Raw genomic sequence first — 25701 nt, 5'->3', positions numbered from 1 at the left:
GGGTTCCCAGGGGTACAAGGCCCAGAGCCACTCCACCCCAGTAGTACAACTAATGACAGAAGCCGGAAAGGGAAGCCAGGGCCACATCCCCAGCGCTGGAGTGCAGAGTGGTGAGAGCTCCTCCCTCTTGTTGTTCAGGTGGGTCCTGAGCCGCCCCCACCCACCCCAGAGCTGCAGCACCCCCTCCCAGAGATCTGCTGCCTCACTGTTGGCTGAGCTCACTCCTGGTCAGTCCTGGAGGTTTAGAGCTTTGTTTTGCTCCCTACTGTATACATGACCCGGTACCTGGTAGATGTTCAATAAATGCGTGTTCAGGCAGTGGTTCTGATGTGGGAGTGGAGACTGCAGCTTCTTCTTTTTTTTTTTTTTTTTCAGTTGGACACCGTATTTTTATTTATTTTATTTATGTATTTATTTTATGTAGTGCTGAGGATCGAACCCAGGGCCTCGCATGTGTTAGACGAGCGCTCTACCACTGAGCTACAACCCCTGCCCCAAGACTGCAGCTTCTGAGTGACCTGGCGATTCAAGGCCCAGTGAAGGGGACCAGAGAAAAAACCTGGCCTCCTAGCTTAAGCCCTGCTCACTGCTGAGGTTGCATCTGGAAACAGGCACCTACTAGGCCTCCAGGAAATATTTATCAGATTAAATCCATCACTGTCTATCCTCATAGAAGCCCCAGAGCACCCCTGTGTCTTCAGATGGTTTTTGAAATTTCCCTGGAGGTGGGAATTACAAATATCCAAATGTTCACCCAGTCCTGTTGGCTTGTCCTTCAAAATGGCTTTTGTTCCCCCAACCCTAAGTCAGACCAAGGTCTTAGGTGCCTGCCACCGTATGTGTCCTTGATCCTGCCTAAACCTCCCTGCTCTCAGGGAAGGGGTGTGAAAGGGGTCTCCACCAAGGAGTGTGAGATGAGCGGAGGTGCTGTCACATCTTGAGGAGAGGACCCTACGTGACAGGCAGCTAGGCCAAGGGTGGACACACCCTCCAGGTTCCAAGAAGGCTCTTGTGCTCTTTTCATAGATGAGGAAACTGAGACTCTGAGGGGTCAGAGTCTTGCCTGGGGCTTGCTCGGGGTCACAGGATTTTTTTATCAGTGTTTACAGGAACCATAGTACAAGGGGAAAAGGCAAAGCAATAGATGAAGTCACAGTGAGACACTGGGGCCTCGGTCCCTATTGGGGTTGGAGAAGGTCTTCTGCTAGGACTCAGGAGGAGACTTCATTCCCTCCCCAAGAGCTGGCCTGGCCCTCTGGCTCCAGGGGGTGAGGCTGAGCCCTGGGAAATAGGGCAGCCTGGGCTTCCTGGGTCACCTCCGGCCCCTCCCCCTCCCTGCCTTTGTTTCTTTGCCTCCTTGGCCTCTTTCTCTTTCTCTCTCTCCCTCCTCCTCACTCAGGCTCCTCCGCTGCCCCCCTTTCCTGTCTCTTCATTTCTTCTCCCTCCCTCCCTCCCTCNACAGGCGTACAGCCTATATGGCAGGAGACTGGGCAGCATGGACACATCCACTAAATCGGCACTTGCAGGGTAATGTGTGTCTGCTCTGGCGAGTGTCTGTCTAGTGTAAAAGAAGGATTGCTGGCCAGGTGGGCAGTAGCTCAACCAACTGGTAGACCTAGAGATCTGAGGAGGGGCTCTGGCTGCCCTCAGGGGGCCAGCCAGGAGGAGAATGAGGCTTCATATTGCAGGTTTTCAAGTCTCACTCATGTGCTTCTGCTGGTTTTTAGTGACCCAGGGCAGCTTCTGAGAGCAGAGGAGGCCAAGCTCAGAGCCATGATGTGACCTCCTATGTTGCACAACTGTGGCATCAGAGATGGACACCTGAGCCCAGTAAGGCCAGCAGGGGGCCAGAGAGACCTGGGAACAGACTCTGCTCTGTCCTCACTGATGAGATATTCCTGCCAGGTGCCCTGGCACGAGCCGTAATCCCAGCAGCTCTGGAGGCTGACAGGAGGATCATGAGTTCAAAGCCAGCAAAAACAAGGCACTAACCAACTCAGTGATACCCTGTCTCTAAATAAAATAAAAATAGGGCTGGGGATGTGACTCAGTGGGCGAGTGCCAGGTTTCCTGAGCAAGCTGGGGGCGCTGATGCCTCCTGTCACAGTGACCCATCTCTGAATTTAATCCCTGGTACCAAAACAACAACAACAACAACAAAAGCACACGTCAGGCTTGGTTTATCTCCGCAGTCCTGGGGCCAAAGAAGGGCCCACTTTGAATGGTCATTTACATGATTCACAGTAGGAATCCCGAGCAGACCTGTACTCCATGTCCCTCAGGCAGGACTGATTAACTCTGCTGCTCTCTCATCCACCTCTAGAGTAAAAAAAGTGCTGGGGATGTACCTCAGTGGTAGAGCACCCCTGGGTTCAATCCCCAGTGCAAATGAAGGAAGGGAGGGGTTGGGACTTGCCCAAGGTAAACCTAGGCTTCATTATTTTTTTAATTTTATTTTGAAACAGGGTCTCACTAAGTTGCTCAGAGCCTCTCCCAGTTGCTGAGGCTGGCTTTGAACCTGTGATCCTTGTGCCTCAGCCTCCCAGGCCACTAGGATTACAGACATGTACCACTGCGCCCAGTTAGGCTTCCCTATTGATGATCAGTTCATCCTCTGCTGGCCCTGACTTTGGGGAAGTCTTAAAAAAAAAAAAAAAAACGCTGAGTGCATTGTTTGCTTGAAGTCACAGCAGATGTGAAGGCTGCTGCTGGGTAATGCCTCAGAGACAGGTCACTGTGACAGGAGGCATCAATGCCCCCAGCTTGCTCAGGAAACCTGGCACTGGTGTGTGCCAGGTGTGGCAGCGGTGGAGACAGGAACCCTGCCTCGTTCATCTTGTTCTCTCCAAGCACAAGCCTGACTCATAGCAGGAATTTACCAAATATTTGTTGCATAAATGAGTTCACAAGTTCTTAGTTCCTAGTGGTTGTCCTTAGAGTCACCAAAAATTTGCTGAGTTGGGGGCCTGAGATTGAGAGTATCTCAGCTCTGTGGCTTCTTTCAGGAAAGGCTTCCTCCAGAGATCTGGGCAGACAGAAAAATAGTGATTCTTTACATTGGTTTATAGCTTTGCAATTAACTAAGTCCCTTCCCCAAGGTTATGACCTTCAGGCTCTCACACCTTTCTACCTTACTTTTTTTATTTTTTGGGGGGGGCAGTACTAGGGATTGAACCCAGGAGTGCTGTACCACTGAGTCAGCCCCCTGCCATTTTAATTTTATTTGGGGACAGGGTCTTGCTAAACTGCCCAGGCTGGCTTCTAACTTGTGATCCTTCTGCCCCAGTCTCCCAGGTCACTGGGATTTCAGGTGTGTACCTTCAAGCTCAGCTTCACGCCATTTCACGGCAGGGAAACTGAGGTGCAGAAGTGACTTTGCATAGTCACATGTAAGCAATGGAGACAGAACTTGATTCCTAGAAGAGTGATCCTTCTCTTCTAGGAGAGTTAGGCTCCCCGAGACTGTTCCAGATGAACCCTGAGACCCCTACTTAAGATTCCTTCTGTCAGATCCCTTCCGTGAGAGCCGCACTCTAAGCTTAATAGTTGAATCTTTAGTGACTGCTTCAAGGACGCTAAATTCCTGTCTGGGGTATTTTTAGCCTCAGGAAGGGGAAGCTCCACTGGGCCTGGGGGAAGGGCAGCACCAGGCCTGGGGCTAGTTTCCTGAGGAAGGGCTGTCCCTGGCAGGAGTGCTGCTCCCCTTCCTTTGGTGGCTGTGCCAGGTGTGAGCCAGGGCAGGGAACAGGGACATGAGTATCCGAGGTCCAGGAGGAGGTGCCGCACAGCCACAGGCATGCTGCTTGGTGTACCATGGTTCTGGGGAAGCCTAGTGTGGTCAGAGGGCTGGGAGGGCCCCAGGTGCATCCTGAGGGACCCCTAGGAAGCTGCTGCAGCTCAGTGGGTTGGGGAAATGGAGCCCCCTGTGGGGAACTAGTGTGCAAAGGTTGGGCTGCTGGGGAGCAGGTGTATAGGGAGGCAGCTGGAGCCTGTGGAAGGAAGGAAGCCCTGGCTTGGGTTTGTACCTGCGCAGGTGGACACTCTGGCATTGTTTACAAGAACCTATTAGATCAGAGACCATCAACGTGACCCTGGAAGCAAGTTTAACATTCAAGTCAGACAGTGGACTCAAGCATGTTCACCATCAGGGAGCCCTTCTTTCATCAGATCTAACATGCAACTCCAATGTATAAATCAGACAAAAGCTCTGTTTTCATCAGTATAAATTTAGATATTTAAATGTATCACATTTGGCTAATCAAGAAAAACAATGACCTGTGTGGTAGACACAGGCATTCAGCGCCAGGGTGGCTGTCAATCATTGAGACCAACCTCCGCACCTCATTTATTTTTATATGTTGTCTTGTTTTTGCCCTATGTGTACTAAAAAAATTCTCATTTATACAGCCAAGCCATCACAAATGGTGACAGTTGTTTAACACCTCATAGTACAGTCTCAAGGTCTGTGCAAAATTAATTATCTTGGCAGCATGGCCAGTGGGGCTGTTGAGTGTGTTAGGATGTGGTACATATTGCATTTGAGTAGGTGGATTTTAAAATAGTAGGATCATTATTTTTAAAGTAGCAGAATAATAATAATAATAATAATAATTGTTATTATTATTATTATTATAGCATTTTTAAATCAGGTTTCTGAGAACTTTTTTTTTTTTTTCAGTACTGGGAATTGAACCCAAGAGCATTTTACCACTAAGCTATAACCTGTCCTTTATACTTATTTATTTTTATTTTAAGCTAGGGTCTCTTGCTAAGTTACTTAGGCTAGCCTTCAATTTGTGATCCTCCTGCCTTAACCTCCAGAGTGGCTGGGATTATAGGCATGCACCACCATACCCAGCTTTTGAGAACTTACTGAAGGACCTGCAGGGCAGTTAGAGTACTACTGAGGAAATCTAACCTCCCTGTTTTACAGATGGGAAGACCAAGGTCAATGAGGGAGCTAACCTTACCCAGAAGCCCACAGAGAGATGGAGGTGATGGTTAGATACAGAGGGTATCACCTTTCCCCATAATTACAAGTGTGTCCTCTTCCCAAGACATGAGTAGAAGGACATCAGGGCCAGACACACCCAAATCAGCCAAGCCCTTGTCCACTCTGAGTCTGTCTGTGAAGCACTGAACCAGGGTACTAACACACCCCTCTCTTCCCACAGCGATGCCCTCCTAGCCAGCTGCCGGGGATGGAGGGCTTCATGGACTCAGGGACACAGACGGATGCCGTGGTGGTGCTGTCCTTGGCTCAGGCTGCTGTACTGGGCCTGGTCTCAGAAAATGAGCTCTTTGGAGCCACCATAAGCCCCGAGGCCTTCTACCCGGACCTAGGACCAGATCTGTCTGGGGCGTCTATAGGGGAGCCTGGGCCACCAGGACCCGATGTCTACCAGCTGGCCTGCAACGGCAGGGCCCTGGAAGAGCCGGCAGAGGAGGAGGTGCTGGAGGTGGAGGCAGCCTTTGAGAAGCACACACGTCGGAAGACACGGCCCCCTGTGCGGCTGGTGCCCAAGGTCAAGTTTGAGAAGGTGGAGGAGGAAGAGGAGCAGGAGGTCTATGAGGTTTCCGTGCCTGGTGACGACAAGGATGCAGGCCCAGCAGAGGCCCCTACTGAGGTGGCCGGTGGCGGCTGCGAAGCCCTGGTGCAGAGCAGCGCTGTCAAGATGATCGACCTCAGCTCCTTCAGCCGCAAGCCCCGGACGCTCCGGCACCTGCCCCGAACTCCCAGGCCGGAGCTGGATGTGACCCCGTACAACCCTCACTTCCCCGACCCGTCCCGAGACGGCTTCCCCGAGCCCAGCATGGCGCTGCCTGGGCCAGAGGCCTTGCCCGCCGAGTGTGGGTTCGAGCCGCCCCATCTGGCCCCCCTGAGCGACCCCGAAGCCCCCACCATGGCATCCCCGGAGCCTGTCAAGCCAGAGCAGGGCTTCGTGTGGCAGGAGGCCAGCGAGTTTGAGGCCGACGCGGCAGGCTCAACAGTGGAGCGCCACAAGAAGGCCCAGCTGGATCGGCTGGACATCAACGTGCAGATCGACGACTCCTACCTGGTGGAGGCAGGCGACCGCCAGAAGCGCTGGCAGTGCCGCATGTGCGAGAAGTCCTACACGTCCAAGTACAACCTGGTGACGCACATCCTGGGCCACAACGGCATCAAGCCGCACTCGTGCCCGCACTGCAGCAAGCTCTTCAAGCAGCCCAGCCACCTGCAGACGCACCTGCTGACGCACCAGGGCACGCGGCCACACAAGTGCCAGGTGTGCCACAAGGCCTTCACGCAGACCAGCCACCTCAAGCGCCACATGCTGCTGCACTCCGAGGTCAAGCCCTACAGCTGCCACTTCTGCGGCCGTGGCTTTGCCTACCCCAGCGAGCTCAAGGCCCACGAAGTGAAACATGAGAGCGGTCGCTGCCACGTCTGCGTGGAATGCGGCCTGGACTTCTCCACCCTGACCCAGCTCAAGCGCCACCTGGCCTCCCACCAGGGCCCCACCCTCTACCAGTGCCTCGAGTGTGACAAGTCCTTCCACTACCGCAGCCAGCTGCAGAATCACATGCTGAAGCACCAGAACGTGCGGCCCTTTGTGTGCACCGAGTGCGGCATGGAGTTCAGCCAGATCCACCACCTCAAGCAGCACTCGCTCACCCACAAGGTGAGCCTGCCTGTCCCGCTCGGCCCTCCGCCAGTTTTTTTATTTGTTATTTATTTGCCTATCTATCTGTGATTTATTTATTTATTTATTTGGTTCTAGAGATTGAACCCAGGGGCACTTTACCACTGAGCTACATCCCCAGTCCTTTCTATTTTTTTTATTTTGAGACAGGGCCTCCCTAAATTACCCAAGCTGGCCTTAAACTTGTGAACCTCCTGCCTCAGCCTCCCAAATCACTCAGATTGTAGGCATGCACCGCAGTGCCTGATACTCCTATCACTTATTCATTCAGGACTTCTCAATGTTCTGGTTGAGACAATTTAGGTGCAACTCAGGTGAACATTTCTTATTTTTGTATTTATAAATTTCTCTTGATAGGGTTGGGGATGTAGCTCAGTGATAGAGAGCATTTGCCTAACATGTATGAAGCTCTGGGCCATGAGAGGGAGGGAGGGAGGGAAGGAAGGAAGGAAGGAAGGAAGGAAGGAAGGAGAGAGAGGGAGAGAGGGAGAGAGGTGGGGAAAGAAAAGGAAGGAAAGAAAGAAAGATTTATCTTGATGGGTATTAAAGAAAAATACAATTGAAATTAGTTTTTAGTTTAGTGTTTTGTTTTGTTTTGTGTTTTTAAGTGCTAGGAATTGAATCCAGGGCCTCGTACATGCTAGGCAAATGCTCTACCACTGAGCTATATCCCTGGTCCTGAAATTATTTTTTTAAATAGTAAAACTTGGCCAGGAGTGGTGGTGTGCCTCTGTAATCCCAGCAACTTGGGAGGCTGAAGCAGGAGGATCAAAAGTTCAAGGCCAGCCTGGACAATGTAGCAAAACCCTGTTTCAAATTAAAAAACAAAACAAAACAAAACAAAAAACTGCTGAAGGTATAGTTTAGTGGTACAAGGCCCTGGGTTTAATCCTAATATCTTGGGGGTAAAAAAAGGAAAAACTTAAAGTGGTTGGGGGTTGGAAAGAAAAGTTTAGGGAACCCCCGAAGAACACAGTGTGGGAATCACAAAAGTAGCCTAACCTTCCTGACTTCTGGATGGGAGAACTAAGGCCTGAAAGAGGCCAGGACATCACTGGGGGACAGGCACAACAGCATCCTCTGCTGCTTGTTGTTTGTTACTAAAGAATGTCAAAACCTGTGACTTCCCTTTAGGAATAGGCCAGATAGACTTGATTATAAAAGGAGAATGGATGTAAAGGAAATTTTTATTATGGAAAAGTACAGGTGGTTCTAGAATATATCTACACTAGGCAAAGTGGTTTGAGAAGGTGGAAGACTGAGCAGCCGTGTTCTGACTTACCACGTCTCTAGACCCAACCTTGACCTGCCCTCGTTTTCCTGCCTTCAGGCCACCAGCACCCCTACCTTTCAACCACATCATTTTCACCAAGAGGGCTCACGTCCAGGCAAATGGAATGAAGCCTCTCTCTCAGGTCCCACGGTCCTGCTGTAGTATTTGGCTGACCTGTGGTTTCACCAGAATCCAGCAATTTAATCCTCTAAAGCTGAATGTGTATGGAGCTCATTCTTCTCCCTAAATAGCGGCTTGTAGTGATAATCCAGGTCAAACTTGGGACCTTACCTGTCAGTGGACAGTGAGTGGAAGGAAAAAATAGCCTGCCAAGCTAAGAATCCAGGCTTCTCCAACCCTGGGAAATTTCTCTGCTAGTGCAGGCTATGTTCTATTACTGGGGCTCCTCCAGCCAGTTGGTAGTAGCTACCTGAAGTGTAATGTAAAAGAGTCTGAAACTAAATCTGGGCTTGAAGATAAAATCATGATTGATTGTTAATGTCTGCAAGGGAGAGAGTAGAAGGTGATGGTACATATGCTGTATTTGCCATCTTTCTCATCTAGTGGAGGACTTCAAAATCCCTACAAATCCACAAAGTTAAAAAAAAAATAATAATACTATGAAGAAAAGCTGAAAGCCTGATTCAAAACATCCCTATTGCCTGAATTTTTGTTAAATGTGCACAATATGTGCTTACAAACTCCTGAGTGGCAGGGCCCCCTGGTGGTCACACACACCTATAGTTTCTCAAAAGGGACACAGCCATAACCCTCCCTGTCTGTAAGAAAACAAGATGAAGGGCCATTAATTTTTTTTTTTTTTTCCTGATACTGGGGATTAAACCTAGAGGTGTTCTACCACTAAGCTATACCCCGCCCCCAAGCTCTTTTTATCTTTTGAGACAGAGTCTCATTATGTTACCCCAGCTGGCTTCGAACTTATGATCCTCCTGCCTCAGCCTCCTGAGTAGCTGGGTTTACAGGTAGGCACACCCAGACCATTAAATTGTAATACATGCCCTGGGTCAGATCCCCAACACCAAAAAAAAAGAGAAAATTATAATACAAAACTTCGTAACAGATAAATAGTTGGAACAGCAGCTGTGACATTGAGTTCCCCCTAAATTACCTACTCAGCAAAGACAGAACAGCTCTCAACATCCAACCTAACATTCCTCCACAGACCATAGATCACAGCCCCCGTGTGCCCAGCACCCTCCTGCTCTGAGAGTCACGCTCTGGGGAAGCATGTCTGATAGTCCAAATAAAACGGTTTTCCCTAGAGTCTATGAATCCTAGGGCTGAGTGTCCCAAAACCCATCAGTGATAAATCACCTGGGGACTTGACAAGAATAAAATATCCTGTGGGTGTGGAGGCCCACACGTATAATCCCAATGACTAAGGAGGCTGAGACAGGAGGACCAAAAAAAAGTTCAAGGCCAGCCTCAGCAATTTAGCAAGGCCCTAAGCAATTTTTTTTAAAATATTTATTTTTTAGTTTTCGGCGGATACAACATCTTTGTATGTGGTGCTGAGGATCGAACCCGGATCGCACGCATGCCAGGCGAGCGCGCTACCGCTTGAGCCACATCCCCAGCCCGGCCCTAAGCAATTTAATGAGACCCTGTTCCAAAATAAAAAAGGACTGGGGATGTGGCTCAATGGTTAAGTGCCCCTGGGTTCAATCCCTAGCACCAAAAATAGATAAATAAATAAAAAGTCCTGGGCTACCCCAATCCCAAGATTAGACTCTCCAGGCAGGGAAGGACTCAAGAGGCTGGAAATTGATGGTGGCTTTTATCTCCAGAAAGGTCTAGAAAAAACAGTCAAGTGTCAGTGGATGACCTCTGATGTTTTTAGAACTCAAAATTCTATGCAAACCTGAGTGCTTATCGTTTTTCCAGGGAGCGCATAGCTTTAATCATTTTCTCAAAGGGGTCTGTGAACCAAAAAGACCACCAGGAGACAGCACTGAGCAGAGCAGCACAGTCCATGACACCAGGCCACATCCTCTTGACCACTGATGTCTAGCGGCGTGCTGCCTCCAGGTGCCTGGGAAACAGTCCCCCAGTGAGTGACTGAATGAAAACACATTTGCCTCCACACATTGGTACAGATGTAGCTATGCACCTGCTATGGACAGGAGGCTGCAGGAGTGTGGATAAGGAGCAGGGCACAGCCTATTTCTGCCTTTTACTGGAAGGCTTCCTGGAGGAAGTGGCCCTGCCCTGTCATTCTTCTCATGATTTCAAGTAAAAGGTACCTGTTCAGAATACCTCCCAGAAAGAGCCGTTTCCCAGAACCCATGCCTATGTAATGCTGTAGCCCTGAAACCTACCCCTATACCCAGGATCGCTTCCAGAAACCATACCTGACCGTTGTTCCCACCCCCTCGCAGGGTGTGAAGGAGTTCAAGTGCGAGGTGTGTGGCCGGGAATTCACACTGCAGGCGAACATGAAGCGGCACATGCTGATCCACACCAGCGTCCGGCCCTACCAGTGCCACATCTGCTTCAAGACCTTTGTGCAGAAGCAGACCCTCAAGACCCACATGATTGTACACTCACCCGTGAAGCCATTCAAGTGCAAGGTACTGGGACCTTCCACAGTGGCCGGGGTCCACTGGCTGCAGCACTGTGGCCCACCTGCAGCCAGCCCGGCCAGTGCAAGCAAGGGGAGCCCCAGCTGGGGAAAGCCTTGCCCGGGCTCTGGAGGCTGGGGTGGGCAGGTGGGGGTCAGATGCCGCTCAGGTTGTATATCTGGAGAGCGGGGGAGAAGGGGAAGGTCATGGTGCAGCCACGGAAAGGGCCCAGATCTGGGACTCTATGCAGCACAGATCTAACCCTTCAGCTTAGAAAGAGTGGTCCCCACAGGAACAGGGACCAGCAGGAGTGACATTTCTCTGCCTCTTAGGCCTCCGTAGCCACATGGGAAAGGACGGATGGAGCGCTGGCTGTAGCAAATAGGGATCTCCCTCAGCTGTGGAGGAGGAGTGGGCTGCGGGTCCAGGCAGGTGGGCTCCCTGCAGGCTGATGGCACCAGCGTGGTGTTTTCCAGGTGTGCGGGAAGTCCTTCAACCGCATGTACAACCTGCTGGGCCACATGCACCTGCACGCTGGCAGCAAGCCCTTCAAGTGCCCCTACTGCTCCAGCAAGTTTAACCTCAAGGGCAACCTGAGCCGGCACATGAAGGTCAAGCATGGCGTCATGGACATCGGCCTGGACAGCCAAGGTGGGTGGGCTGTGCGCAATGGACAGAGCAGGAATGACACCAGCATGGCGCACTCGGGAGCCTCCTGTCCAGTTAGGGGAGCAGGGAGGCTGACCAAGGCTGAGGCCTCAGTGGGGTGGGCTCAGGTCTGGAGGGGGGGGGACCCTGGAGGGCCATCATGGCGATAATGATGGGATATTTATGTCTTCTTCCAAGGACTTAAATGGGCTCAGAAAACAATAATAATAATAAAAATAATCACTTACATTGATTGAGTGCTGTGTAACTCGTGATCCTCGCAGTGAGGCTGACTCTGTTATTATCCCCGGTATAAAGATACAGAAGCAGAAGGGCAGAGAAGTTAAGGAACTCCCTCCCACAAGACCACAACACCGTAGGGGTGGGAGACGCGCTGTCTCATTACCATGACATCTAAAATAAGTGGTGGGGCTGCATGTGATAGCGGTGCACTCCTGTGATCCCATCAGCTCAGGAGGCCGAGGCAGGAGGATCACAAGTTCAGGATCAGCCTGAGCAACTTAGCGAGACTACTTTGAGAATAAAGTAAAAAGAGGTAGGGATATAGCTTAGTAATAGAGTGTGTCCTGGGTTCAAATCCCAGAACCGAAAACAATAACGATAATGATATAAGTGGATGTGAAAGAAATAACAAAGGGGAGAAAACGGTTAACTAGAAAAATAAGGGAGCCAGGCATGGGGGCACACTTCTGTAATCCCCAGTGATACAGGAGGCTGAGGCAGGAGGATCACAATTTCCAGACAGCCTCAAGAGACTTAGCGAGACCCTTAGCAACTTAGCAAGACCCTGTCTCAAAATAGAAAGGGTTGGGATGTGCCTTAGTAGTTCAGCACCTCAGGATTCAACCCTTGGTACCAGTAAATAAATAAATAATAAGGAAAGGCACAGTGAGGTCACAACTTTAAGTGCACCGTGGGAGATCTTTATAGGCATTCAGAGAATGCTGGGCTTCCGAGCAGCCAAGGCAAAGAGTGTAACACAATTGGTCACAGTCCTCTCAGGGCCTGCCAAAGAGAATGTAACCTACAAACTCAGGAAACAGATGATCCTGCCATTAAAATCTGGGAGAAGTTTCCAGAGAGGAGCCTACATTTCAGCAGTTGCCAGAAGTTTCAGAAACTGTTATGAAACACCCTCAAGTGTTAACAATAGCCTCTCCCTTTAGCACTGGTCAGTAGTAAAAACACTTCTGTGAGGCCACAGTGCTGACCATTAGTCTCTGGATTCACTGTGGATAGGGTGGCTTTAAAAATCAAGAATGAAGAAGCCTAAGGCACTTCATGAAGGCTCTTCCTACAGTTTGAGCTTTCTCTGGGGCTCCTGCTGAGGCAAAATAGCCAGCATGTGCCTGGGCAGTAGCCAGGTGAGTTGACTTACCCTAAGGGGTTATTCACCTAGAAATGGCTGCAGTAACTCTGACCTTGGTTTGTGAACCACTGACCAGTGAATGACCTGGGATTTCTGGCAGAAACAGGTGACTCTCTGGGATTGTTTTTCAGTAGTCCAGTAAGACTGCTTCCACTAGGTGATGATGAAACCCTTTGGCTATTGGTTTTGTGGTGCTCTGGGGAAGCATGACTGAAAAGCAAAGGCTTCCACATGCTAGGCAAGAGCTCTGTCACTGAGTCCTATCCTCAGCCCATTGCTGCATAAGTCTGCTCCCTGTAGCCCCTCGCTATTCAGAAAGTCAGCATCAGCATTGCTCAGGATCTCAGTGGAAATGTAGACCCTTGGCCCCACCCCAGACCTGCACAGTCAGAATCTGCCTTTCAAAAAGGCCTCTAGGTGATTTGTTGCACAGCGAAGTTGAGAAGCACTTAAGTCATGTAATGCTTCCGAATCTTCCCCAGAGCATGTTGAAACAAATTGCTGGGCCCCACCCCCACAGTATGTGATTCGGGAGGTCTGGGGTGGCAGTCAGACAATGTGCATTTCCAACAAGTTTCCAGGTCCTACTGAAGCTACTGGTTAGGAATCTCATTTTGAGAACCTTTGATCTAGACCCTACAGAACTGGTTCTGAATTGGGCTGTTCACTAGAAGTCACCTGAGGAGCTTTAAAAATGCAAATGCCTGAATCTAGACCCTACAGATTCTGGAATGTGGCTTTTGATCAGGGTTGTTGTTGTTGGGCACTGGAGATTGAACCCCCCCATTACTCTACCACAGAGCCACATCCCCAGCCCTTTATATTTTTCATTTTGAGACAGGGTCTTGCTGAGTTGCTTAAGGCCTTGTTAAATTGCTAAGGTTGGCCTGAAGTTTGTAATCCTCCTGTTTCAGCCTCTAGTCTCTGGGATTATAGGTGTCCACTACTGCACCCAGCATGATCAGAATATTTTAAAACACTTTGGGTGGCTCCTTAGCCAGTACACTTTGAGCTCCTATAGTGGAACTCCCACAAGAAGGGCCCAGAGCCAACTTTGCCCTTATAGAAATAACTGGGGCCAGCCAGGCGGGGTGGTGGACACCTGTAATCCCACTCAGGATCCTGAAGCAAGAGGATCACAAGTTCAAGGCCAGGCTCAGCAATTCAGCAAGCCCTAAGCCATTTAGCGAGACTCTGTCTCAAAATGAAAACTAAAAAGGGCTGGGCATGTAGCTCTGTGATAGAGCACATCTGGGTTCAACCCCCAATACTGGGAAGAAACAAAGAACAAACTGGGCCATGAAAAGACTATCCCTGCCCACAGAAGGGTGGTTAAGGGGCAAGCTCCTGTGTGGTCAGTAGCCAGGGAGGCTTTGGCCGCCTGCTTCTCACATACAGCCTGGGTCTGAGAAGCCCAGACTTGATGCTGCATAGAAGGCAGCCTGTGTTCTAGGTGGGATCACCCATAAACTACATGGCTGTTATTTGGGAGGTGGAATGATGTCCTTGTTAAAATGCTGGACTGTATGCCAGGGGCAGTGTGGCCCATGACAGTAATCCCCACGGTTAAGGAGCCTGAGGCAGGAGGACCGCAAGTTTGAGGCCAGCCTCAACACCTTAGCAAGGCCCTAAATGAAAAATAAAAAGTAGCTCTGGATTGAATCCCCAGTACTCACAACACCCACAAAAAAAAAAGAAAAAGCTAAACTATTCCCTGGGACCGGATAGGAACAATAATAGACTCCATAAAGTAGGGATGTTATATAGTTTCCCAGGATGCTTTATTGTATGAGGATGTGGTGCTGGGGTTGGAGGAGGAAACAGCCTAGAACCTATTAAGAGTTGTGACCGTTCGCTTTATTTTATAAGGTCAGGAAGATTCACGTGTTTCTGATGTTCTGGGAACAAATAACAGATGCCCATGCAGACTAACTTAAACAAGAAGGGGAGAATCAAGAAACCAAGTCTAGGCCATCTTCATAGATGGGAGATTCTTAACAGTGACATCGGGGATAGACTCCTATCATCTGTCCACAGTATTACCTGTGATTTTTTCCTCATAGTTACAAGATGGCTGCCAGTGGCCATGAAAGAACTGATCTTCCTTGCTCTCATCCAGTGGAAGAATGAGCACCTGCTCCCCTTAGCTCTTTGAAACCAGTGTGAATATTCTAAGGACTTACTAGCAGATATTTACTCATGACCCACTGACCAGAATTAGCTCACATGCCAATTCCTGAGCCATTCATTGGCAGGGGGTGGGATTACTCTTAGACTAGTGGTTCTCAATTGGGGGTGAATTTGCCTCCCAGGTAATATTTGGCCCCTGGAGAAATTTGGGTTGTCACACTGGCACCACACCACTGGCATCTAGAGGGCAGAGGCCATCCTGCAATGCCCTGGGCAGCTCCACAAAACAAAGAACTATGGCCCACGATGTCAATGGTGCCAGGGTGACGAGTCTTGCCTTGGCCTTGTCAGAGCTGTCCCCCACAAGCTGGGGCTGAACCCCCAACACAAACCATATCTCCTCAATGGACAGGGCAGAATACACTTAGGGGTTAAGCCATAGTCCTTCCAGCCAGGCTCTGGGGCCACCTGATCACACCTTGGGCCACCCTCTGTGGAGTAATCTGTCTGGCTTTTGTTACAATAGAAAGAGCTTTATAAGATTCCAATTTGATAAAATCACGAGGCCTCTTAGCATTTCTGCCTCCCACAAAGCCTTGTTAACCTACCTTGGGTGTGTCTTTGTCCTTGGAGAGCCAGTCTCAAGGATACCACCGGGTACAACTGGTTTAAAGCACTAATGCTGGCAAGAGGTCAGAGGACAAACTGCTCTGAGGCAGAACAGCACAGCAGTTCAAAACAACAGTACTTGCTGGGTGATCTCTGGCAAGCTGATTAACCTCTCTGAACCTCAGCCTTTGGATCTGCCAGCTGAGGTTGCTGTGATCATTGGATGAGATGTGTGAAGTGCATGGTGTGCAGTAGGTGCTAAATGAGTGGCATTGCAGAGACATGATAAACTGTAGCAGGTTTTCTTGTAGCAAAGTGACCAAGGAGAAACACTGAGGATTGAGAAGGACTTGAAGACTTAGAAAGGGCAATGGAAGCATGAAGAAGTTCAAGGCCAGGCCTGGGTCTCTGCCTGAGCCACTTCACTGTTAGCATCCACCCCTGTATACACAGCATTAGGAACCCGAGGAACCTGGGGCTCCCCAGAGTGGGAGGGCCAAGAGGTAGCTAGGGACCCATGGAAGCAGTCACTGGGAAATGGGGTGACCAGCTCCCCCCACAAGGACCCCCAGGCCTAACTGCACCCCTCTCTTGCAGACCCCATGATGGAGCTGGCAGGCACTGACCCCTCTGAGCTCGATAGCCAGCAGGAGATGGAGGACTTTGAGGAGAACGCCTACACTTACGCCGGTGTGGACAGCGGTGCCGAGGCCAGCGCCCTCACCGAGCAGGCCATGAAGGAGATGGCCTACTACAACGTGCTATAGCGGGAGCCCAGCCACCCAGCACAGGGGAGGAGGCCTCGGGGAGTGGGGGTGAGACCTGGGTGCTGCAGGCCACGCCTCCTGCAGCCAGAAACAAGCTACTGCCCCACCGTCCCCAGTCCTCCCTCCCCGTCATTTGCACCACTAGGGACCTTTACAGACCAAATGGAGACTGTACTACTGGCCTTGCTGGGAGCCAGGTGCGGGCCCAGGCATCCCTGCAAGGAAAGAGAAACCAGGAGGCCCCCTCCGTGTCTCTGGCCTGCTACTGTGGGCAGGAGAGAGAAAGGCACAGGCTGGCAGGGTGTCTCAGGCCACCTCGGGCCCAGCAGAACTCTCCACAGGTCCTGGACTGCAGGAAGAGATCCCGTGAACCAGGCCTGTTTCTTTCCTGGACCAACTCCTGCCTCTAGGGATGCCTGAGCTCTTCCCCTGCTGGTCAGCACTGCCCACCCCACCTGCCCAGGCCAGAAGTCCCCTTCCCCGTCTTGTCACCAGACAGCCAGGCAGGGCACTCTGCCTTCTACCTCCTGGGCATGCGTGTGGCCCTGGCCTGCAGGAAAGCCGGAGGAGCCCAGCCCCCAGCTAGTGCCCTCCCAGATGGTCCCCAGAAGACCCCTGTCCTATAGCCCTGTTTGGAAGTGAGTGCCCCTGAAGTGAATCGTGACAAATATCATCCATTCTGTCCTGGGCTAGGGCACCACATCAGGGTCCCCCACCAAACAAAATGTAGACACACCTGTGTTAGGCACACTCTAACAAAGACACAGAAGATGGGCAGGGTGAAGACTTCACTGGGGACCAAGAGGGACTGTCCTCAAGGGAGGCCAAGGGCCACCTGTGGGAGAAGGAGACTAAAGTAGTTTCTTAAGAACAGGTGTGCATTTTGAGGGTGGGGTTAGCCAAGAGTCCTCAGGCTCCTAGGAAAGAGTAACATATTTAAAAAGGAAAATGAAGACCATAGAGGGAGATTTTTTTTTTTTTTTTTTTTTTTACTAAATGGGGGTATTTTGAAGGTAATTTATTATTATTTTTTTTTTCTTTCCAACTCTGTGTCACTTGTTCTTTTTTCAAGGAGAAGCATTCTTTTTCCAAATGTAAGCTTTGCGTGCTGTGCGTGCTTCATGCCTCCCCACCCAGAGCAGCCCGGCTGGGCTGGACCTGGGCTCAGTGGGGACTGATGCTCTGGCCCAGAAGGCGCAGCTGTTGGCAGGGAGCCTCAGCAGGCCGGGTGGGAGACAGGGCAGGCAGAGGCCGGGCAGCCCTCCAACCTGCCCAGCCCCTCCTGCTGGTGACAGCTTTAGACCACGCACAGTGGCCAGGGCTGCTGACTCTACTTAGCCAGCAGCCCCCTCCCTAGCCCACCTGCTTTCATCCCCCATCCCCACACCAGCTCCTGTCCCCAAACAGAAGCCCACAGACCCAGGGCGGTGAAATAGCACATTCAGGAACTCTAGGGCACCCAGATTCCCGCCCACTCACCTCCTGAGGCCTCAGGTGGGGAGGGGCAGGCAGGGCTGTCCCTGAAGGCACAGGTGAAGCCAGGAGTGGGGACAGCTGGACTGTGGAGACCAGTTGAAATGCAGCTACCCCCAAGGCTGTTTCCCTAAGTGAAGGACCAAGCCAGGCCTCAGGGTGACTGAGATCAGGTGGGGTTGGGGGTGGACACACAGTGGCCCCAGTGTGGCTCCCTAGGCCCCAAGGCCCCCAGCCTCCCAGGTGCCCGCCATGATGACCCTCAGGTGGCAGTGACTGCGGCGTCACTGTACAAGACATTTTCTCCTGCTGAGCAGAAGGTATCGCCCCTGCAAACTACCTCTTCCCACAATGTCTTTCTCCCCTGGTACCAAAAAGAACCCTGTACCTCCTCCTCCCTCCCGCCAGCGCAGCGCCCTTGGTCTTGGAAACCGAAGGGAGAAGGTCTGGCCTGGTGTGGGGGCTCTGCGCTCTCCCCAGCCGATGTCAGCACTGGCCCTCCACGAGGTCCCATACTTGAACGCCCCTGCCCTGTGCCTTGTACCTGGGCAAAGTGAAGAGGAGCGGAGCACAACTCGGTGGAGCTGGGGTGGCCTTGCAAGGCTCCTGTCCTCACCCCTCCCCAACCTTCTCAGAAGGGGCCTGCGGCCTCCCGGTGACTCAAACTCCCGGACAAATTCCATTCTAACTTATTTTGACGTGTATACAAACCAACTGTTTAGAGAGTCCACTTGTGCAAAGCCCTACTGTGATTTTATGTTCCTGTTTAAAGAGAGGTTTACTTAGCAATAATTATAAATAAACAAATATTCTTTAGCGAGGTGATTATAAGTGCTTCTTTCCACAGATTTTGGGGATGTCCCACATAGCAGAGCAAGCGTCACTCTCCAGGGGCTGGAGGGGGCCGGAACTGTCCTCTATACTAGAATGGCCACCTGCAGTGTCAGGTGCCTGCAGCGAACTGCACCAAGAGCAAAAGAAAGGGGGGCAGGCCAGGGCCCCAGAAGTCCCACCACTTGCAGAGAAAAGCTGTTCCACCTCCCTGTGCACCCCTCACACCCCAGGACAGAAACCAGTTCATGATGCCAGGCTGGACTTCGGAAGCTGCCTTCTTGGGAAATGCCAGCCCTTTGCTGAAGACAGGCAAGAGGCCAGAAGTCTTGTGCTTTCTCTTGAGTCGGGCCTGCCAGAGCCAGCACTGCAGCTTCTCTTCCTATAAGGCTGGGGATCTGAGGGGACTGGTGAGGAAGAAGAGGGGTGCATAGAGCCACTGAGGCATCAAGAGCAATGGTTCACAGCCATGGGGAGTCAAAGGTCCCACCAATACTCAGGAAGTGGAATTTGGTATCTCTGGGGTATTGGTTCCAGGGTCTCCGACTCTGTGGATACCAAAATCCAAAAAGTCTCAAGTCCCTTATGTAACAGAACCTATTCACCTCCTCTCATATACTTTTAATTTTTTAGTACCGGGGATTGAACCCAGAGGTGTTAAACCACTGAGCCACACCCCCAACACTCTTTGTTTGGTTTTTCACTAAATTGCTTAAGTCATCACTAAGTTTCTGCGGCTAGCTTGAACTCACAATCCTCCTGTCTCAGCCTCCCAAGAGGCTGGGATTACAAGTGTGGGCTACCACTCCCAGCATCCTCTCACATACTTTACATCATCTCTAGATTTCTTGTAATACCTAAGACAATGTATATAAGAATTGTCATAAACCAGGTGCGTGGTAGGCCTGTAATCCCAGCTACTCAGGAGGCTGAGGCAAGAGGATCAAGTTCAAGGCCAATTTAGGCAACTAAGCAGGACCCTGCCTCAGAATAAAATTAAAAGGGCTGGAGGCTTAGCTCAGTGGTAGAATATTTGCCTAGCATTTGTAAAGCACTGGGTTCAATCCCCAGTGCCAGAAAAAGAGAGTTGTTATATTGTATCATTTAGGGAATAATGACAAGGTGGGAAAGTCCTACACATGTTCAGAACATATGCAACTATTTTTCCCAAATATTTTTAATCCAAGAATGGTTAAATCCACAGATGCAGAACCTCTTGATACAGAGGGCTGGCTATGTTTATTTTATCAAATAAAGATTATTCAACTCTCCCCCAGGACATTTTAACACCAAAGAATAAAAATATAATCATTGCACAGAGGATAATGCTTTAAATCAAAGACAGGTAGCAGTACTGAGGATGGAACCCAGGGCCTCACACATACCAGGCAAGGTGTTCTACCACCAAGCCACACCCTCAGCCCTGGGGCAACTTTTTATCTCCTTCATGTCTAGTTTTGCCAAAATGAGGTGGAAATGAACCCAAGTCTCAGAACCACTGGTCTAGTCTACAGGAGGTCCCCTTTCAACAGGCCCTGCGAAACCCAGGCAGCCCTGCAAAGCAGGCATTGGGTAGTTTTCAGTATAGAGAGAAGGATAAACAAAGGTCTGGAGATGTTTAGAAGGTTAAAACCAACCAACAACCTCAAAAATCATTATTATTATTAACAAGTGGTCTATCAGAAAGCAACAGAAACTCAAAATGGAGACCCAGATACAATGGCTCATCCTAGAGAATTCTAGGAAACCCACAGGCCTGTGTCCACAGAGTCCCAGAAGCTCCTCTAGCAGCTCCTACCTACCCTGTGCTGGCCCAAGATGCTCTGGCCTGTCCCTGGTGGAACCCACCAGCTCTAAGAGGGCCTCTGCCTCTGGCCCCGGCTGCCTCCTTCCCCTCAGGGACAAACACAGCAGACAGTTTTGTGAAGAGCTTTTTAGTTGCTAAATATGGCACCATGTGCACCGAGGGCAATATAAATTACAGTATGCCAAACATACTGACTGGCTGAGGTAAAGCACACTGTTCCTGCCTCACGTCACCGTGAGGGGAAACATACTTTTAAAAACATACTTTTAAAAACATCTTGCTTATAAAAATATGTCCCCTAGAAAGGCCTCCAGAGAGGGGCTGTGAAGCTCACCCTCTACCTCGTGTCGGGAGGACCAGCTGCCGGCTCTGCTCCGGCCTGTCCGCCGCCACCCCCAGGCAGCGCCTCCCCTACTGCTTGCCCAGAGCTCTGTCCAAGTTGGTCTTGATGGTGTCCAGGAAGTCTGTGGTGTTTAGGAAGTGTTCATTCAGCTTCACACTGCCAAGAAAACACCATTCGCATTAGAGGGCAGCTCCAGGCCTCTCCAAGGCCATCAGCAGGGAACTTCCAGGGCACAGCCTGAACCTGGGCATCAGAGTAGCCTAATCATGCCACCCAGGCTTGCGCCAAAAGTTACCTGCAGCCCGCTGCCAAAGAGCCATAGCAAATTCATCAAAAACCTAATAGGGTCTTTTTTTTCCCCCCCTAGGCGGCAGGTAACTGGGCACAAGCTCTCCTGGAAGAAAGTGGGAGACAGATGGTTCGGGAACAGGTGGAACAGCCAGCCAGTAGGGACCAGCTCACTGGGCCTGGTCTAGGGTGGCTCAACCTGAATCATTCCTCAGGGCTATGGACTTGTCCTGCCCCAGGCCCCTGGACTCATGAGAGGGACTCATTAGAGGGTCCCCTGGCTTCCTCCCACCTGGCTCTGAGGTCGCAAAAGGACACCCTTGCCCTCTGCCCAGGCCACGCACTTGCTAAGGCCATGGATGCAGCCGGCCAGGTCCTTGGTCATGGCGCCACTCTCCACGGTCTCCACGCACACCTTCTCCAGAGTCTGTGCAAACCTGCAGGGGTCGGGGCAGAGGGAGAGCCCAGCTGTGCAAGGCCAGGACCCAGACTCTACCCTGGGCCAGATCGGCCCCTCCCTCATCACTTACCTGATGAGATCCTGGGTCCCATCCAACTTTCCCCGGTGTTCCAGGCCCCGCGTCCAGGCAAAGATGCTGGCGATAGGGTTGGTACTGGTCGGCCGGCCCTGGGGATAGGGCCGCAGGGATCAAGCGCTGAGTCGGCGCTTGAGAAGCTCCTGAGATGTAGCTGCCCACTTCTAGACTGATGGACCAGGCCCACCCGCTAGCCATCAGGGCCAGCAGGCTGTGGCCTCTGGGGTGGATTGCCATCATGCAGCCACATGTCCCACACTCACTTTCTGGTGCTCCCGATAATGACGGGTGACTGTCCCATGAGCAGCTTCAGCCTCAATGGTCTTCCCATCGGGGCAAACAAGCACGGACGTCATCAGGCCGAGGGAGCCAAAGCCTGAAGGGTGGGAAGACCCTCGTCAGTGCTGGCACCTTAGGTCACACACCGAAGGTGGAATCCCACCTACCCCCTTCACCTGCTGTTGTAATTGCTCCCGGACATTAGACCCTCACCCACCCCAACTGAAACCAGGACAGGGACTACAGGGCGCATGTCCACCCTTGCTGTGGGTCTACAGGGTCCCCAGAGAGCAGGAGGCCCTCAAAGTGACTAGCACCAGAACACTAACACGAATCTATGTCCCCACCTCCAGGCACCCCAGAGTTTGACACCCAGCACCTAAGACCCCACAGAGTCCTGAGCCTCCCAGGAAGCTGCATCAAGCAGAAAAAATAAAGCAGCTGGCGGCTATTTCACAGTGACCACTTTCTGCTTCTCTGAGGCCACTTTCAAGCTTTGGGATTTATTTCCAAACTTTCCCAAATCCAGATGTCAGCTCAAATGACCTTTTCCATTACCATGGCTCTAGAGTTTCAAAACTACCTCCGACCACCAAAATAAGGATTGTGAAGGTCCAAGAAGAAGTGGGCCTTCTTTGGCAAAATGATTTGTCAAGGCTGGGATGTGGCTCAGTGATAGAGCACTTGCCTAGCATGTGCAAGGCCCCGAGTTCAAACCCCAGGCCCCCTCAAAAAAGAAAGAAAAGAAAATGCTTTATGTCTGATTTATTTATTTGTTTGTTTATTTATTTGTTCATTCATTCATTCATTCTTCCTGGTATTAGGGATAACACTCAGGGAATTTACTATTGAGCTACATCACCAGCCCTTTTTATTTTATTTATTTATTTGTACTAGGGATTGAACCCAGGGGTATTTAACCACTGAGCCATATCCCCAATCCATTTTATTTTTTTATTTAGAGATGGGGGTCTCAATAAGTCACTGAGGCTGGCTTTGAACTCATGATTCTCCTGCCTCAGCCTCCTGAGTCCTGAGTCACTGGAATTACAGGTGTGTGCCACCACACCAGCTCAGCGCTTTTTATTTTGAGATAAAAGTCTCACTCCGTTGCTGAAGCCAGCCTCCTTTGCCATTTTTACCTAGACCTTTGTGCTCACCAATTCTTTATATACTTAATGTTAATTTTCACACTTTTCTTGTTTGCTTTGGATTTTTTTTTTTTTTTCTTTTGACTGGTGACAACCCAGGGTATGCTAAGCACGCACTCCACCTCTAAGCTACACCCCTGGTCCCTGCTGTGACTTTTCATCTTTCCATCCAGATGGGAGTTGCTCTGATGAGAGGATCAGCAGTAAACTTTTGGAAATAAAACCAAAGGTTTGTAGAAAACAAGACCTTTTCATTGCACCCTGTCATGTGCTTCCATGTCCCCGTCATCAGGAGCTGCACCTCACGGACCTCATTGTCACCTTCTCTTTCCTTTTCATCCTTCACCTGCCCCCACCACCTTTCTTGCTTGTTTCCCACAAATTGGGCTATTCTCACTCTTCTCTAATGACATCACCCGCGCTTTCAGCTGCAGTCCAGGCTGGGGTTTACCATCTCCCCCTATATTCTCGTACTTCCCTGAGGTTCACTGTACAAAATGCACTCCTGTCATTTAGGAAGCATCCACCTGTAATCCTAGCAACCCAGGAGGCTGAGACAGGAGGATGGTAAGTTTGAGACCAATGTGGGCAACTTAGTGAGACCCTGTCTCAAAAAATAAAAATACAGGAGTGAGGGTGTGGGGTGGTAGAGCCTCCCAGTGCTCCCTATTTTCCTACTGTTGCCAAATAAGTCAAGTAGCCCCAGAATGAGTTCCTGTTCCCTTTCCTCTGAGGCCAGCCTTAGTAATACACTAGTCCAAATCTAGTTTGTGGACCTCCTTCACTCACTGCCTGAGAGTCTGCAATAAATCCTGCCACAACCCTTGAGTTTTCTATCCAAAGGACCTGAAAATTTCCCAGCCAGAAGATCAACAGCCCATCCCTGAAGTGAGTGTGTCCTCCCAGCTTACCCTGGGCCAGGATGTCCGACTGCACGTCCCCATCATAGTTCTTGCAGGCCCACACAAAGCCACCTGAAGACTTGAGGACCTGGGCCACCATGTCGTCGATGAGCCGGTGCTCATACCAGATCTTATTCTTGTCAAAATCAGTCTTATAGTGCCTGGCAGTAAAAGGGCTTATTGTAGGGAGAGGACAGGAGGCTGGAAGTTTGGGGACCCCTCCCTGAGCCTCAGAGCTGAGCAAATGCATTGGGATAGTGACCTCCCCAGGTAGGACAGAACAGCACACAGGAGCTGGGAAGCAGAGGAGTTCTCAGAAAACAGGAAAATAATAGGCTGTTACTTGTCAAAGATCTCCTGGAAGATGTCCTTGAAACGCCCATCATACGCCTTCAGGATGGTGTTCTTGGTGCTCATGTACAACGGCCATTTCTTCTGGATTGCATACTGAAAGCAGCTGTGCGCAAAACCCGAGATGGACTGCAAGGAGAAAGAGGGTCCCAGCATGGTCCCCCAGCCTGGGGACTTCCAACTCTCCCAGTATCCCAAGGCCAGGCCCAGCTCTCTAGAAACCGCATCCCCAGTCTCCAACAACCACTAGCCCTAGCGGTTATAGAGTGGGCATCTGCTGTTTCTCATCTCCCTCCAAATTTGGAGAAGCAAGCAGCCCTCCAACTTTACCTTGGAAAACCACCTCACCCTCTCCAATTCTTAGGCCATGTGGCTCAGGGAAGGCAAATTCCAAGCAGGCAAGGGATAACCCTGGAGCTACTGGTGGCCATCTCTGCCTCTCGCTGGCCTGAGAATGAGGCCAACACAGAAAAAGGGAAAGCCACAGACAGAGGGTTGGACAGGCTGGGGAAGGAGAGCGCTCGGGCCTCACCTCATCGGTATTGTACATGCCCATGCCTACGCCGCCCGCAGGGAAGTTGTACACCTCCCACTCCTTGGCTCCACTGCCATCCTTTGGAGTGAAGACCATCTTGAATGTGCCAGCTCGGTCTACCACAAAGTCTGTGGCTTTGTACTGCAGAGACAAGAAGATGGCTCAGGCCAAGGCTCCCATGGTGGGCCCAGGTCCACAGACTCAGTCTCCAGCTGGCCTACCTGGTCACCATGAGCATGCCTGCCAATGGTGATGGGCTTGGTCCAGCCAGGGACAAGACGGGGGATATTTTTGCAAATGATGGGCTCTCGGAAGACAGTCCCACCGAGGATATTCCGGATGGTTCCATTGGGACTCTTCCACATCTTTTTCAGCTTGAACTCTGTGAGAAGAGATATGAAGTAGGTCCACGGCAGCCACTCCTTCCAGTCAGAACTTGAACCCCAAGCAACAACACAGCCAGACGGGAGCCTGAAAGTCATCCTGAGGGAGGTTATAGGGTCTAGAGTATAAACATGTGGGCTCTGGAATCCACTTACATAAGTGGCTTAGTTATAAAACAAAATTACTGATAAAATACCTAGCCTGCTGGGTTGTGAGGACAGAATGAGCTTGTGTATAAAGTGCCCGGATCAGTGGCTGGCCCATAGCAAGTGCTCTGTCCACCTTAGTTCCACATCCTGCATGGGGGTAGTGCAGCCTGAGGGAAAGAACTTGCCTGATGGATCTGATAACCCACTGCTTCACTCCCGAGGCTCTGGGACTGGCCCCAACACTGGCCAATTTACCAAAACCATGACCCTCTATTTCCTTGTCCATAAAAATGGGGATATACAAATCCCAGGATTTGGAAGAACTAAAAAAAAAAGCTCAATATTAAAGTGACTCCAATACTCTATGGCCAGGTCTGATCTAGAAAACAGGAGGTGGCCTGCAGAGTTTGAAGATGTACCCTGAATGCTTCCTTCTCACTTCTTCATAGTGCAGGAATTAAGAAGAGTTCAGAGAACTCCTCAACCATCTTTTATTTATTTATTTATTTATTTATTGTGCTGAAGATTAGACCAGAGGCACTTTATCACTAAGCCCTTTAATTTTTTTTTTTTTTTTTTTTTTTTTTTTT

General features: G+C 50.6%; 2 protein-coding genes across 6 annotated transcripts in view; one reads left to right on the top strand and one right to left on the bottom strand.

The window, feature by feature from the left end:
* Positions 1-18371, top strand: part of Znf710 (zinc finger protein 710) — a 69723-nt gene extending 51352 nt beyond the window's left edge. For 2 of the 5 annotated variants that reach the window (XM_048790257.1, XM_048790256.1), the window contains exons 2-5: positions 5175-6662; positions 10356-10547; positions 11015-11189; positions 15913-18371. In XM_048790257.1, coding sequence (XP_048646214.1) covers positions 5202-6662; positions 10356-10547; positions 11015-11189; positions 15913-16082 — 1998 coding nt within the window. In that variant the 5' untranslated portion in view covers positions 5175-5201 and the 3' untranslated portion in view covers positions 16083-18371. Of the gene's footprint in view, positions 1-25; positions 139-4782; positions 6663-10355; positions 10548-11014; positions 11190-15912 lie in introns of those variants that run through there. The other 3 variants (XM_048790258.1, XM_015493065.2, XM_048790259.1) reach the window with 3 other exon arrangements.
* A 1933-nt stretch (positions 18372-20304) lies between these two features.
* Idh2 (isocitrate dehydrogenase (NADP(+)) 2) overlaps positions 20305-25701 on the bottom strand; it is a 7994-nt gene continuing 2597 nt past the window's right edge. The window contains exons 3-10 of the mRNA XM_015493064.2: positions 24800-24960; positions 24576-24719; positions 24036-24172; positions 23702-23853; positions 21624-21736; positions 21355-21452; positions 21169-21261; positions 20305-20692 (exon numbers count right to left, since the gene is read on the bottom strand). Coding sequence (XP_015348550.2) covers positions 20605-20692; positions 21169-21261; positions 21355-21452; positions 21624-21736; positions 23702-23853; positions 24036-24172; positions 24576-24719; positions 24800-24960 — 986 coding nt within the window. The 3' untranslated portion in view covers positions 20305-20604. The remainder of the gene's footprint in view (positions 20693-21168; positions 21262-21354; positions 21453-21623; positions 21737-23701; positions 23854-24035; positions 24173-24575; positions 24720-24799; positions 24961-25701) is intronic.

Source organism: Marmota marmota, unplaced genomic scaffold, assembly GCF_001458135.2.
Source record: "Marmota marmota marmota unplaced genomic scaffold, marMar, whole genome shotgun sequence".
Classification (NCBI taxonomy): Eukaryota; Metazoa; Chordata; class Mammalia; order Rodentia; family Sciuridae; genus Marmota; species Marmota marmota.
The sequence above is the reverse complement of the archived record's forward strand: the minus strand, read 5'-3'. Positions and strand labels throughout refer to the sequence as shown.